Below are 13865 nucleotides of genomic sequence, written 5' to 3' on the forward strand. Positions count from 1 at the left end.
TCGCGTGGATTTTAATAACGTTTCAAAATAGTGAAAATAACTGATTTACAAGCTCACAGTGATTTGTCGCATAGTGATTTGTGATGTTTTGTGAGCTTGTAGATCAGCTATTTTCACTACTTTTGTGTGACACTCTGATGAACTCTAGGCATTGATTTACAAAAAAACACATAAAAGAAATATGGAGATTCTGCCCATCAGCAATGATGGCAGTATGGCTGAAGCTGTGGCAAGACAATGTATTAATGCCCACGTCCTTTAACCACCGTCACCCATGTCGTTATAGATTAAATCTTCGTCGTTATAGGCAAAAAGGTTTTCGCATATTTTTCAAATAAGTTCTCAACATGTTGCATAATGTACAATGACACACTGTCAGCTCTTGTAGATCTGCTATTTTGATTCAACTTCAAAATACCACAAGTGACGCGTCGAGGTAGTAATACATCTCCTATTTTCGCAGTTCATCGCACGACAAAGTATATATATATATATATGTATACTGTAGGGCATAAGTGGTTATGTTTGCCTTCCACTGCAGTAATGGTAATGATGCAGTTACTAGCAGCACCATGGTGATAGAGATAGTGTGTGTGTGTGTGTGTGTGTGTGTGTGTGTGTGTGTGTGTGTGTGTGTGTGTGTGTGTGTGTGTGTGTGTGTGTGTGTGTGTGTGTGTGTGTGTGTGTGCGTACTGGGGGGGGAGATCTCATGCTGCAGTAGAAAAGCAATGCATAATGAAAGAGCAACTCACCGATAAAATACAGAGAATATTAGGTCTAAAAACAATTGTGGTTGTCTGTGCTGTTTCTGTATCTGCATAAAAAGTATCACAGGGTACTACAGTATAGTCTATTGTACATTTATATACGACGGAATGTGTAATTGTTCAGTAGACTTGAATTTCACAGTTGGAAATGTTTTATTTGTGTTAAATACTGTATGCAGTATAATTATTCTGTCGGTGAGACCATGCTGCAACCAGCAGAAGAAGTGCCCATGAGCGAGGCACCAAAGAGCTTTACAGTGCTGTACTCGTGCCCTAATCCAGCATATATTTTTTTAATATATATAAATAGATAAATACATTTACTATATGAATTATATATATATGAAAACAGGAGGTTCTATTCCTGTTTTAGTATTATTATATATCCCTTCATCACTAAAAGTACAATGTATCTACTGCATAATGTGTCTGTGAGTACGAGACTTTAAAACAAAACTGTCGAGCCAAATGGAGGAATAAACTAGATAGAGAACCTCTTGGAATCGGTGATGCTTAGAGTTCACGCAATAAAGGATATTTAATGTATAAGAAGGTTTGTGAGCTCCAGGCGCTCCCTTTTCATATGTAAAACTTATTTCGTTTTTTGTCAAAGGTAATTGGCCAATGCGTAACAGTACACCACACACCAGTGGTGGGACCTTGAATCACCTCAACATTTACCTCAGGGGCTGGATTCTAATCATAATGAAATCTCCTTCAGGTGAGCTGAGACTCTCTGCATTTCATAGAAAGCTAGTAGAGACCATAAGAGAGGACCCAAACCTAAGGACTGCATGTCCCCTATTGTATCGTATTCGCTTAATTTATTTTCCTTTGTTGCCACAATCAGTTTACCAACCCCACTAATTACCACCATTCAAAGACTAGAGCCACAATTAAACGAGTGTGCAATTACAAATCCTCTGTTGAGACTCCATTGGCTCTCAACAAATAATATCAATCAGTGATAATGTAAGTAAGTACGTGATGGAAGCGCATTAGACCATATGGAGTGCCAGTAGAACATTGTTGAGTGGAGGCGTGCAAAGATGGGCCTCTGGGGGAGAGGGGAGAGGCCTGTAGTAAAACACCAACATCATAAAACAAAAACTTACGTTTGCTAACCACATAAGCGCTTGCTGCTCTGAGCCAGACAAGTAGGTACAAGAGCACATCTTGAAATCATGTAAAAATCGAATATTATTATCAACATCTTCCTCCTCGTCATCATCATCATCATCGGGATTAAAATCTTACTTCACCCCAAACAATAAAAAATCCTAGCAATACTCACTCTATGAAGCATTGCATCGTGAACCAATAACCAATATTTGACTTAATAATAACAAGAGCAAAATCATATTTAAAACATTGTTTTTTAACCTGCAATGTCCTGCATCATCAAGGCTCATCAGTGATTAGGCTACATATGTGAGAGTTGTTTTGGAGTTTATATTATAATCTTTTATAGTTACATTTTGTCCTCAATTGAATTATTGGGTCAGGAATGCGACAGAAATCTCTATGAATTCAAGGCTTCATGGGGTGAGTAATTGATAGCAAAAAATATATTTTTAACTTTGTGGTTTGGTGACAATACCAGAAAGTAAAGAAAAGATCTTCCACTGAATCCAGTGTACCAAGGAAATATGAGCATATGAAACATATGAAACATGCATGATGTGTTTCTGCATCATGCATTTCATGATGTACTCACCATGGACAGGGGGATGATAGCCTGTATGTCCCTCTGCACCACTGTCAGCTCCGTCACCACCTTCTCAGAGTCAGGGGGTGGGTTCTGCCCCTTGTAGTCGATGTTCCAGTTGATCCTCCGGGTCACCGAGAGGCTGGTGAAGTTCTCCATCTCGAAATCCAGCTGCATCACCTCCACGTTGCCCAGGAAATCCCTGCCAGGACAGTTGAGAGAAATGTATTACTGTGCTACGTAACCTACGTTGCAATAAACTCGCGTCACAAGGCTTTCCACCTCGGAGGAAAGCCTGGTCTGTGTTTGTAAATCACTCGTGTTCCCGTCTAGACCGGATTGCAAAATAAATAAATTAAACCTCTTATTCCCGTTTGTGGTTTCCACATCAATGCTTTTATTGGGTATAGGCCCTAAAGTTACAATGCCCTTGATGCTTCCTACTAGGCTAACGTTGCAATATGCTCATTGAACTGCTCCTTGGGGACACAGTGGCAACTGCCTCAGGGTCAGGGGGAGTCAGGACTGCAGTTGATCATCAAATGTGCCATTTAATCAGTCAGCTGTTCTGTCATGAAATAGGTATGATGTTTTGTGATAATTCTTTGACTTATAATATGCACACAGCTAAGATTTGTTTTTAGTTTTTGTTATTTTTTAATGAATAAATAGCTCCATATTCTGATAGATAGACTGGAATAGAACTGGAACACTATAAAAATGTAAGCTCATAAATGGGCACTCTCTCCTGATTGGCTGAAATGTTGTCACCTACCTGAACATGTATTTTATGTTTAGAGAGACTGAACAAACACTCTATAGCAATGATTACTATCAGATTATAATGCTTTAACCTTTTCACATAAAACAACAATGTTACCAAAGACAATATAAGAAACAGGGGGAAATGATCTGGTCCTAAGATGTGAAATGTCCTGAAGAAAGGGAAAGCAATTTAGAGTCTAGCACTAAATGGTCACTGAAAGACTGCATTTACAGTGCAGAATGCGTTTACAGTCTTCTCCACACTCCCAGCTTTACAACGCCTCACATTCAATCATTCACTCACTGACGGTGGAGGCAGCCATGCGAGGCCTGCGGCCAGCTCGTCAGGAGCAGTTAGGGGTTTGCTGTCTTGCTCAAGGACACTTTGACGCCATGCCAGGCATCGGGATCAGAACGGGAACTTTCTATTTGCCAGATGACCGATCTACCTCCTGCAGCTCTGTGGGGACTGAATCATTTACTATGTACAATTTGAGCTCAACAGAGTGTGCTCTTTTATTAGCATCCATTGTGACAGCAATTAGGATTATTTAGGATCAGCTGAAGTGTACATACCGTACATATTCATGGGATTCATAGTATGCAGCTCTTAACAATTGAATTAACCAATCGCTGCTTCCTCAAAAAAAAGTTCAGTGTTTTACAACAAAGCCTCCGTCGTGTTACGTTGTCCTGCGCCGAAAACATAAGATTTACAATATCACAACCTATCACACCCATGTGGTGTTGTGTTATGTTCGTTCATCATGCTTAATTGTACAAGTCCCCTTCACCTCGCCACACCAGAGTGTAGTGCTTCTGCTAGCAGATAACTAATTGTACTCAGTCTCATGCGCTCAAACCTACTTTAATGACTATAGATTTGATTCTAAATGATCAGTAGTAGTTGATGAGTGCCTAGGTGTTCAAGAGTCTGATGGAGGTGGGCACAAAGCTACTGTAGCTGGGCCCCTTTTAATGAGTTTTGATGCTCTGTATCGCCGGCCTGAGGGCATTAGTTTGTAGTGGGTATGGAGGGTGTGTGTGTGTTGTCCTCAACTATTTGAGAGGCCTTCTTTATTGTCCGTTTTTTATGGATGCTGCTGAGTGACTTCTGGTCCTTCCCAATGATTTTGCCTAACCACCCTGTCGAGAGGGTTCCGGTTGATGGCACGCATTACACCAAACCATGATGTGATGTTGAAGGTCATTATTGATTCTACAAAGGACTTGTAGAAGGCCTGCAGGATCGATGGTCGGACCTGAAGCTTCCTCGTCTTCCTGAGGAAGAACAGCCTTTGTTGACACTTGGAGTGAATGTTCTCCGTGTTGGTCTTGAATGTGAGCTTATGGTCGATGGTGGTGCCGAGGTATTTGTACTCTTCGGCGCGTTCTATTGCCTGGCCATTTATCTCTAGGGCCGGAGGTGGAGTGGGCGGGCCCTGCCTAAAGTCCACCAGCAGCTCCTTAGTTTAGCTGGGGTTTAGGTCCAGGAAGTTGTTATTGCACCACTCAGCAAATCCGTCCATTACCCCAATGATGCGGTTATTGGTGTTGGTGGTATCGACAATAACCGTGTCTGTCATCTGAGTATTTGATGAATAGCATGTCAGGGTCTGGGCTGCTGCAGTCATCTGTGTACAGGGTAAACAGGACTGGTGAGATGACAGATCCTTGTGGTGTTCCGGTGGACACAGTCCAGTTAGAGCTGTAGTTGCCATTGAATGTAACGGTCTGGTGTCTGTGAGGACAGAATGAGCAGTATGTTGACATTCATCCGGAGGATTTTCTGTCCCATCAGATGAGGCTGCACCGTGTTAAATGCACTCGAGTCCACAAATACCATCCTGGCTCTGTGGGCGGAAATAGAATGGCGTCTATATAGGGGATATAGGTGGCTGGCTGCGGTCATTTCAAATGAACAGCAGGGGGTGCTGAAAGTGTTAATAACTACTACTGCTGCCTGATCACGTTTTAAGCCCAACAAACCTCTCCATCTCCTTTGCCTGCATTCTCAGTCTCTCTCTGCCACACTTTATACATTTTGTTTTGGTATTTTGGACCACATGATGAAATAGAAATCAGAATGATGTACATGTCTCAAAAGCATGAACAGCTGATTGTGTCACTACCGAAACAATTACGTCACTACCGAAACTTGACCATAATAATTACTTTAATGTTTTGGTAGTGACTGTTATGGTAGTGACAATGTTATGTAGTTTTTAGCTTAACTCTACAATGCTAGGCAAAACATGGCTAGCAAAAACAGCTTTAAACTGATGTACATGGATAAAAACATCAAAACGAAATACTTTATAATTTAGGAAGAAATTATGTGTTCGTTAGTGACAATCCTTAAAACCACACAATTTCAGACTGAAGTAAACTAGCTACTCACCATTTGGCCATGATGAACATGAAGTCTATGTCACTTCTTGGTGAAGAGTGTGGGGGTGTGGGTAAAACTAGGCTCCATCTATGGACTATGTCACACTCTGGTCTGAGTGAAGGTAGTGTAAGCCGAAATTGGCAAATCCCTTAGCAAAATCAAAACAGTTTTTAATTCACCTTTGCAGAGTCCACATGAAATGGTAATTTAGACAAACCAAACACAAAATAGGTATTTACAGCCCACTGGCCAGGTTGGCTCTTTCAAGGTCTGCTCTGCTCCCTACAATCCTACATTGATTGCAGGGAAGTGGCAGGTGCTCCTTAATTATAAAGGCTAGGTCCCTCCCATTTAGACCAAACCAACCCCTGATTGATTCCACAATCAAACCAGTGCATCAATGTCCAGAGACATCACAAATCATTCATAAGTCATAACACACATTTTAAAGTGTCACATACTACTCTATAAAAGATTCCCATAATATAACCAAAGTCAAGAGTTCTCTAAACACAACCCTCCCACTGTTGGCATGTTCCCCACACCCCACAGCTAGTAGTTGCTCCCTCCAATGGAGTCAACAGTAAATTAACAACTTTAATCAAGCATCACACAATATATATATAGTCAAAACAACAAATATCACTCTGCAATCATAAATAATAATTAAAATGTTAACCATTCAGTCTCAGTGGCAGGTTGAACTGCCACAGACTAAATCACTTTGTGTTTCGGTAGTGAGTAGTGACATGAAAACAAGGGACAGCTTTTTTTATATAACGTTTTTGAATTTAAAAAAAATCACAAAATCAATCTACATATTTCAACTTCCCTAAGATAAATCAATACGATTTATTTAAAACCAACATTTAATAAAACGACAAAAATCATTTAGATTTTGTTTTCATGAATTGAAATTTAGGAGTTATACGTACGTTGGGACAGCCCCTCCCAATAGAAAGTAACATATAAAGTATATATGTTTATATGTTAAATCTCAATAAATGTATTGTGATTAAATAGATCATAAGATGATATTTGTAAGTACACATGTAAGGTCTGACTACTTAATTGTTTTTAAAAATATATTTTTCCTTATCCTTTCCTTGCAATTTGAACCAATTCGGTAGAATGGCTCATATAATGGAGTTCTGTGTCAGGCATGCTCAAATATGGAGTGTTGTGATGTCCGAACAGGCCAGCTCCCGGGCAAGAGGCAGTTCTGGACAACCGTGGGTCCGACCGACTCGACACCGGGCACTGCATCCCCTGTGGTGGGGTGGAACGCATGTGTTGAATTTGAAGTCGGTGGGACTAACGGTTCTCGAGTTACGTGGATTACAGACGCACAGATGTACAGTATGTACACGCACACAGAGACTTGGTGCATTTATAGTTAGATAGATGTCATATTTGATTTTGTCCAAATCTCCCAGCTCTAGTCTAGAGTGTATGCTGGCCTGTCTTTGCAATGCAGATGGCAATCTAACAGCCTCCACTGCAGTGTATGTGACCATGAAACTGAACATGGCTTCACTGATGCCTGTTGGGCTAAAGTTCAGCAAGCCCTATATAAAAATATACTCACTGGTGGCAAGGAGCCAAATTAAATTTCCACCTATGACAAGAACCATTACACCTCTATACCCCTCACCTGATGCTGAAGCTAAGAACCATTACACCTCTATACCCCTCACCTGATGCTGAAGCTAAGTGAGAGCGATCTCCCAGAGACTGTGATCTCCCTGCTTTGTGATGAACACTGGGGCTTGACGGAGTCATACAATATAAGGCTCCTCCTCTCATGATGACATCTCAGCCCATTTGTCTCGCCATCGGTCACTGAAAATGAGTTCCATGTGTGACACTCTGAAGTTGACACCAATATGGCCCCCAGAGCGGAATACATAAGCCATAACCTTTTGCACAATGACTTGCACAACAAAAGGAGTTTTGAAATGAATGTTTTTAGTAGTGGTTTTCAAAGGTGACTAACTGTACTATATTTGCATTACAAAACATTGTATTTTGAAATAATATAAGTTAACTAATAGATAATGATTGTGAGCATGTAGATCGGCTATATTCACATGGCTGAAATGTATATAGGGCTAAAGTAGTTAATGTGAATGTTTAATAATAATCCAAATCTTCAAAGTAATTAAGGTTTTCAAATAATTGTAGTGGAGTAAAAGTACAATATTTGCCTATTGTAATAGTATTGGAAATTGGAAATAAAGTACAAATACCTCAAAATTGTACTTAAAGGGGAATACCACTCATTTTCAACATTTTACTATGTCATTAATATACCTTAGAGCTGTTGTGTGGAAATAATAAAAACAAGTCCCCCCATTCTGTGTTTCCTAGAACTGGAGGTTAATCACATCTTGATGATGTCATCAAGATGTGATTCACAATGTTAATTATTATGAGGGGTTATTCCCCTTTAAGTACTAAGTAAATGTACTTAGTTACTTTCCACCACTGCAATCAGGCCATACATTTTTAGCCAACAGACAGTATGCTTTCACTCATTGCTGTGAGCCGGGTAAATATGCTTAAATCAGTGGACAGTGAATCCCTGATTGATACTTGGTAAATAATTGAGTAACTATACAGACAGGCAGGAGGCAGGAGAGGAAAATAAAGCATGTGCTTATGGACGTTAGTGGATGTTAAAGCCATAACGATCGCCTCCCCATATTGCATATAACATTTATTTTATAAGCTCTGCTTCAGGGTTCTGTGGTGGTTGAAATGATTTAATCCTTTGCTAAACTGATTAATGTGGAGATTCCAATAGATCTGCTTCATAGTTCCCAAATAATATCAGATCAACATATGGAATGTCAGAACAAGTCAGCTCTATATGGAGATCTAAGTGTGGCAGCGGGGGCAGTGTCTTATATATGGATCGTGTCTTGAGTGTACAGGGTTTGATGAGGTCAGATCAACATATGGAATGTCATAACAGGTCAGCTCCATATATGGAGATCTAGGGGTGGCAGCGGGGGCAGTGTCTTGAGTGTACATGATTTGATTTGATTATTTCCAAGCCTGTTGAGAACTCTAGTTTTCGCTGGCTGCCGGACGCGGTTGCACTAATAGAGTCTAGAGTTTGAATGGACAGGTATCAGTCAAATGGGAGACATCGAAGAGGAAGGACGGGTGGGGAGGGATCAACATATGGAATGTCAGAACAGGTCAGCTCCATATATGGAGATCTAAGGGTTTGAGGTCAGATGTAGAGTTGCTGGCTGGCTCCATATACAAGTTTGCAGGTCTACAGTAGATGATGATCCAGTCTTCTCCATGAATGGCTATCCAGGGTTTGATGAGGTCAGTGTTGTGATCTTAATATATGGAGACGCCCATATATGGAGGGTCAACCATAAATGGTGGCATCACTGGTGTGACATGTCACAAGGCGTAACGGATTGATGGCCATATATGGTGGCGGACAGATCGACGGACGGACTGATAGGTTTTTCAGATTTTCATAGTAATCTGCGACCTATGGTCAAAGTAAGATACTAGGAATCGGATGAAGATTTTGTAGTGCGGACAATTTTTACTGCAGACATTTTGGCATGTCATCATAGGACGTGTTGGGTAATAAAATATATTTTGCGTGCATTGGCAGCATTAAGTTAACTGTACAGGAGTTGTCCATGCTGGATTCCAGTAACATCCAACAAACCTAAATGAAACACGGACAGAATCCAGAATCTAGTAGCGTTCAGATTGACCATCCAATACAGCTCTTCAGAAGAGAAAACTGCAATGTAATCTGCAAAGTATCCATCTATCCATTAATCTCTCTCTCTCTCTCCCTCTCGCTCTCCCTCTCCCTTTCCCTACATTTCTCTCTCCTCATGTGTTAAACTTATGGTGTGAGCTAAGGGTACAAAATCATAAAATAAAAGTGTGACATTTATTAGCAAAGGCAAAGTATTTCTGGGCTCTTCCAAAACAAGTCACTTTGATCGTAAAGAACCGTTGGTTCACAGATTAAGGCACACTTCGGGGTAAATCCACCAAAATACACATTCACGCATGCACACCTACACACAAGCACACACAGTATAGGGTGGGGGAACCACTGTTATGTTTTTGTCATAAACACAAACACACGCACGCACGCACGCACGCACGCACGCACGCACGCACGCACGCACGCACGCACGCACCTACAAAAGGTGCACTGTGTGAATGTGTAGCCTCTACCACATAAACAAGGGGAGTTACGATAAACAAGTCATTGTGTTTCAGAACAAGCTGGCTCTCTCCCTCCCTTGTGGCACCTCGCCTGGCTCCCCACCCCATCTATAAATAAGCTTTCCACACTGCCAACACACTACAGAAGCCAATGTGAAACAAGTTTGCCACCACTGGCAGACTATCAATTTTTGTTTTAGTTATGCAACCAAAAGCAACCAAAGTGCTGTAAGAAAGAATTTACAATTTAGTCATTTTGCGTAAGTGACTTGCAATCACGAGTGACTTACAAGTGCGATGTGATCCGAAATCTGAGTAAATATGAGGCATCTGTCTAAACAATATGGTATAAATAACATTCTCAGCATTTGTGGACAAGCCAGAACAAATCCAACAACTAACCAACCAACCATATGTTCATATTATAAATCACATCTATCTTCTGTTAGAGGTCATTCTGCACTGAAAAATCTACTGTACAGAAGTGGAAGACACAGGTGTGGGAGGGAGCGGCTGAGAAGGTTTTGAAGAGTATTTTAACAAATCTGACAGGAGATCTGGGAAGGGAGCCCAAAGTCTTAACGGATCAGTTTACATCAAAGATTCACGAGTGGAGTTGGAACTGAAAACTACATGAAAAATCCATGCAAAGTTCTGACACTTGCAACGATGAATCAGAAGCAATACCCATCAGCCAAAGTTCTACGACTAAATCAGTGTGATTTACATGGCTGCAACGTTTCTCTGCTAACTTTCGACAAATTTGTTTCTTGTTGTTTGATATAAATATTTGATATATATTAAGAGCGGGCAATAGTCTTTCACAAAATGCTTTGAAAAAAAGGGGAAAACAATGACATGGACATTATGTCATTAGGCATTACAGTTACGATCAACATAATATTAGGTATTTTGTAGGGATGTCCCGATCACATTTGTTTTGCACCCGATCTGATTCCGATTATTTGATTTTGAGTAACAGCCGATAACGATTTTTCCCGATCCGATATATTTTTCTTTATAGAACACTTATGCCATATCACAATAGCACAATATCCAAAATCACACAATATGCCTTACATGCATGGCTGTAAGGCATGGCTGTTGACAAGTCGCTCCAATGCAACAGCAGCAGCGGATGTACGGTATCTATCAGTGATGGCATTGTTTTTTTTACCCAAGTAATAGTATTAATAACCTATTGTAGAAATAATCGGTTAAGTACTAGTTCGGAATTCAATAGGTACTTGAGTAAAAGTACAAAAGTATTGCCATCAAAATATACTTAAAGTACCAAAAGTAAAAGTATTCATTATGAGAAGGTCCAAAAACATTTAAAATGTATAACAATCCTTTGAAAATGGCAGAACTACAAGCTCTGTGAGATTGTAGGTCAGCCATTTTCAAATTGCCAATAAATATAGGTCTGAATTGTTTTTAAAATAATCAAAATCTACAAAGTAACTAGCAAGTGCAACTAAAGTTTTCAAATAATTATAGTGGAGTAAACGTACAATATAATTTGCCTTTGATAAGTGGTGTAGTAATAAAGTAAAAGTAAAAATGTACTTAGTTACTTTCCACCACTAGTATCCATGTGATATACTGTATTTGTGACTATCAAGGTAGTATTATCATGTATTTCTTTTCTTCTGAATGCCAGTGAGTACAATTCTAAATAAGCATGTTTTCCAAACCCTGCAGTGTTGCTTGCTTCACCCTAAGCTTAAAATAAAATTATCCAAAGCTAAATTATGCTGATTGCAAATTGGCTTATAACAGCAGATTAAATTAGCCTGAGAAGTCCTGAGAAGACACCTTTGAAAACATTTTAATCACAATTTGGAACCCATTGGCCAAAATCAATAACACAAAACAAATTGTCGCTATTTACAAGGCGCTATTAGCATTAATCTGCTTTAAGTTAATTTTCAGATTGGGCTGGAAATTGATTACAATGGATGGTTGCAACAATGACCAAACGTTCTACTTGTTGAAGACACAACAGTGGACAAATGCTACTGATCTACTGTATGAAAGAACGATAATTAGATCTACACTGTCATTGTGAATTAATAAAAGTGTCACCTCTTTCTCTCACTGGGCAATGGTTTTTAAGGTAATTAAAACACTTTTCTTTCTTTTTTTTAACAATATATTTATTGACATTCTTTTTCAATTATATAAAACATTACAGTTATAGCTCTAATTAAAACACTAGTTGACCAGTGTCCCCCAGGGATCTATATTTGGCCCCTTCCTGTCCCGATGGAAAGGGACAAAAACATTGGTCGAAACCCCAGTCATGTATGTGGTCACTTTAAACAAAACAGTTGTTTTGCTGTGTGGAGGTTGCAAAAGAAGAAGTCTCTTATTTATTGCATTGCATTTTATTTCAATCCAGTTGAATGGAACTATCATTCCTATATCCTAATGAAACAAAGCATTGACCTGGCAATTCCTAGATACATGCCCGATCATTTTACATTGTTTTATGATGATTTGTCCTACATTTAGCTATTTGAGCATTAGTGACATATTCCACCTTGTCTTTGTCCCTATTACTGAAGGACACTGAGGTAGTTTCCCTGCTCTATGATAATTCCACTAGATACATTCTCTGAACATGCAGGTAGCAAGATTACAGAACTAGGGAGAACAGTTTATTGACTTGCTTAATATGCACTGTGCATATTCACGATTCACATTAAGTCACACTTAGCAGAAGGTCAACTGTGCTTGCAAAATATCAGCATTTTGTCAAAGTACTGTAAAATATTGTTAATTTGGCCACTGTGGAACTCCGGGCACGCGTCGTCGCGCACGTGCACACGCACACGCACACACACACATTATATATAGACGGCTTAGGTTAGGATAATAAGCCATAAGATCTTATATTAAATATGATTTGTGTTATGTTAAGTTGAATGTCTCTAGTAGCCTACTCTTCTCAACCTATCCTGTGTTTTAGGCTTAATACTGGTCTTGTGTTGCCAGACGATTGGAGATCTCAGCCTATATACCAATAAATCTGGAGACTTCTAACTGCATGGTGCTACAAATCAATCATATCATTGCTCCAATATGAAAGGCCGCCCTCACCCTGGAGAATTTGTATTGGTTGGTCAGAGTTTTAGCTACGAAAACTGTGAGATTGTCCTTGGTCTCTGATGAGTTGAAGCGTTTAGAGAGACTGACTTGTGAACCTAGACGCATACCTGCATTCCCCCATGGGATCGATAAAGGTCCATCTACCTATTGAATATGAAAAATATCCCTTTTTTTGTATACAGGACGAGAGAGGAAGTATCAAGAGCTTCAGCTCCAGCGGTGTTTAGATAGATGCAGTGTATGTGTTTAGGCCTGCGGCTGTTGACTTACCCCTGTTTCACTCCTTTGTTCTTGTTCACATCGATGGTGGTGATGGAATGCTTGGCCCCAGACTGCAGTTCCCAGTCTACCTTCCACTGGGCATTTTTCGATTTGGTCTGCCGCAGGTTCACCCCTTTCTTCGCCTTGACCCTGTGGAAATAGAATGGGAAAAGGGGAGATAAGTCAATTTTATTAGAGGCGGGTGATTTATGAGCAAGGTCAAAAGTTGGGTATCTTACGTGAACCATATTTCTCCTCATTGTATCACGTCATGGCAAAAGCAATTTCAGAGATGAATCAATGACAGATGGAAGTACTGTAGACGACAGTGCTTTTAATACAAATTAGACCATGTGGGACAAAGGTTATTTGTGTTACTTGTGTTATGTAGCAATGTCTTTGAACATCATATAATTATGATGTATCACACGCAGCAATTATAAAATAAAAACTATTTGCACTTCAACAAGACATAGTGCCACTACAGTCACCATGCGTGTACATTACAGATAGTGACTGATATAACATGGCAATGCCGCCGTAAAGCAGAGTGCTGCTGCTTGGCGATCTGGAGAAGAAAAACAAATAAGTGTATGTGTGAGGATGTAGCTTAAAGACACTGTATGGACAATTTTGC

General features: G+C 39.9%; 1 protein-coding gene across 3 annotated transcripts in view; it reads right to left on the reverse strand.

The window, feature by feature from the left end:
- The window catches only part of tmem132e (transmembrane protein 132E), a 386893-nt gene that overhangs the window by 55479 nt on the left and 317549 nt on the right, over positions 1-13865 (reverse strand). For all 3 annotated transcript variants that reach the window (XM_080779444.1, XM_080779443.1, XM_080779442.1), the window contains 2 exons: positions 13238-13378; positions 2485-2677 (listed from right to left, as the gene is read on the reverse strand). In XM_080779444.1, the coding sequence (XP_080635570.1) occupies positions 2485-2677; positions 13238-13378 (334 nt within the window). The remainder of the gene's footprint in view (positions 1-2484; positions 2678-13237; positions 13379-13865) is intronic.

This window comes from Protomyctophum bolini (assembly GCF_963924005.1).
Source record: "Protomyctophum bolini genome assembly, chromosome: 13".
Classification (NCBI taxonomy): Eukaryota; Metazoa; Chordata; class Actinopteri; order Myctophiformes; family Myctophidae; genus Protomyctophum; species Protomyctophum bolini.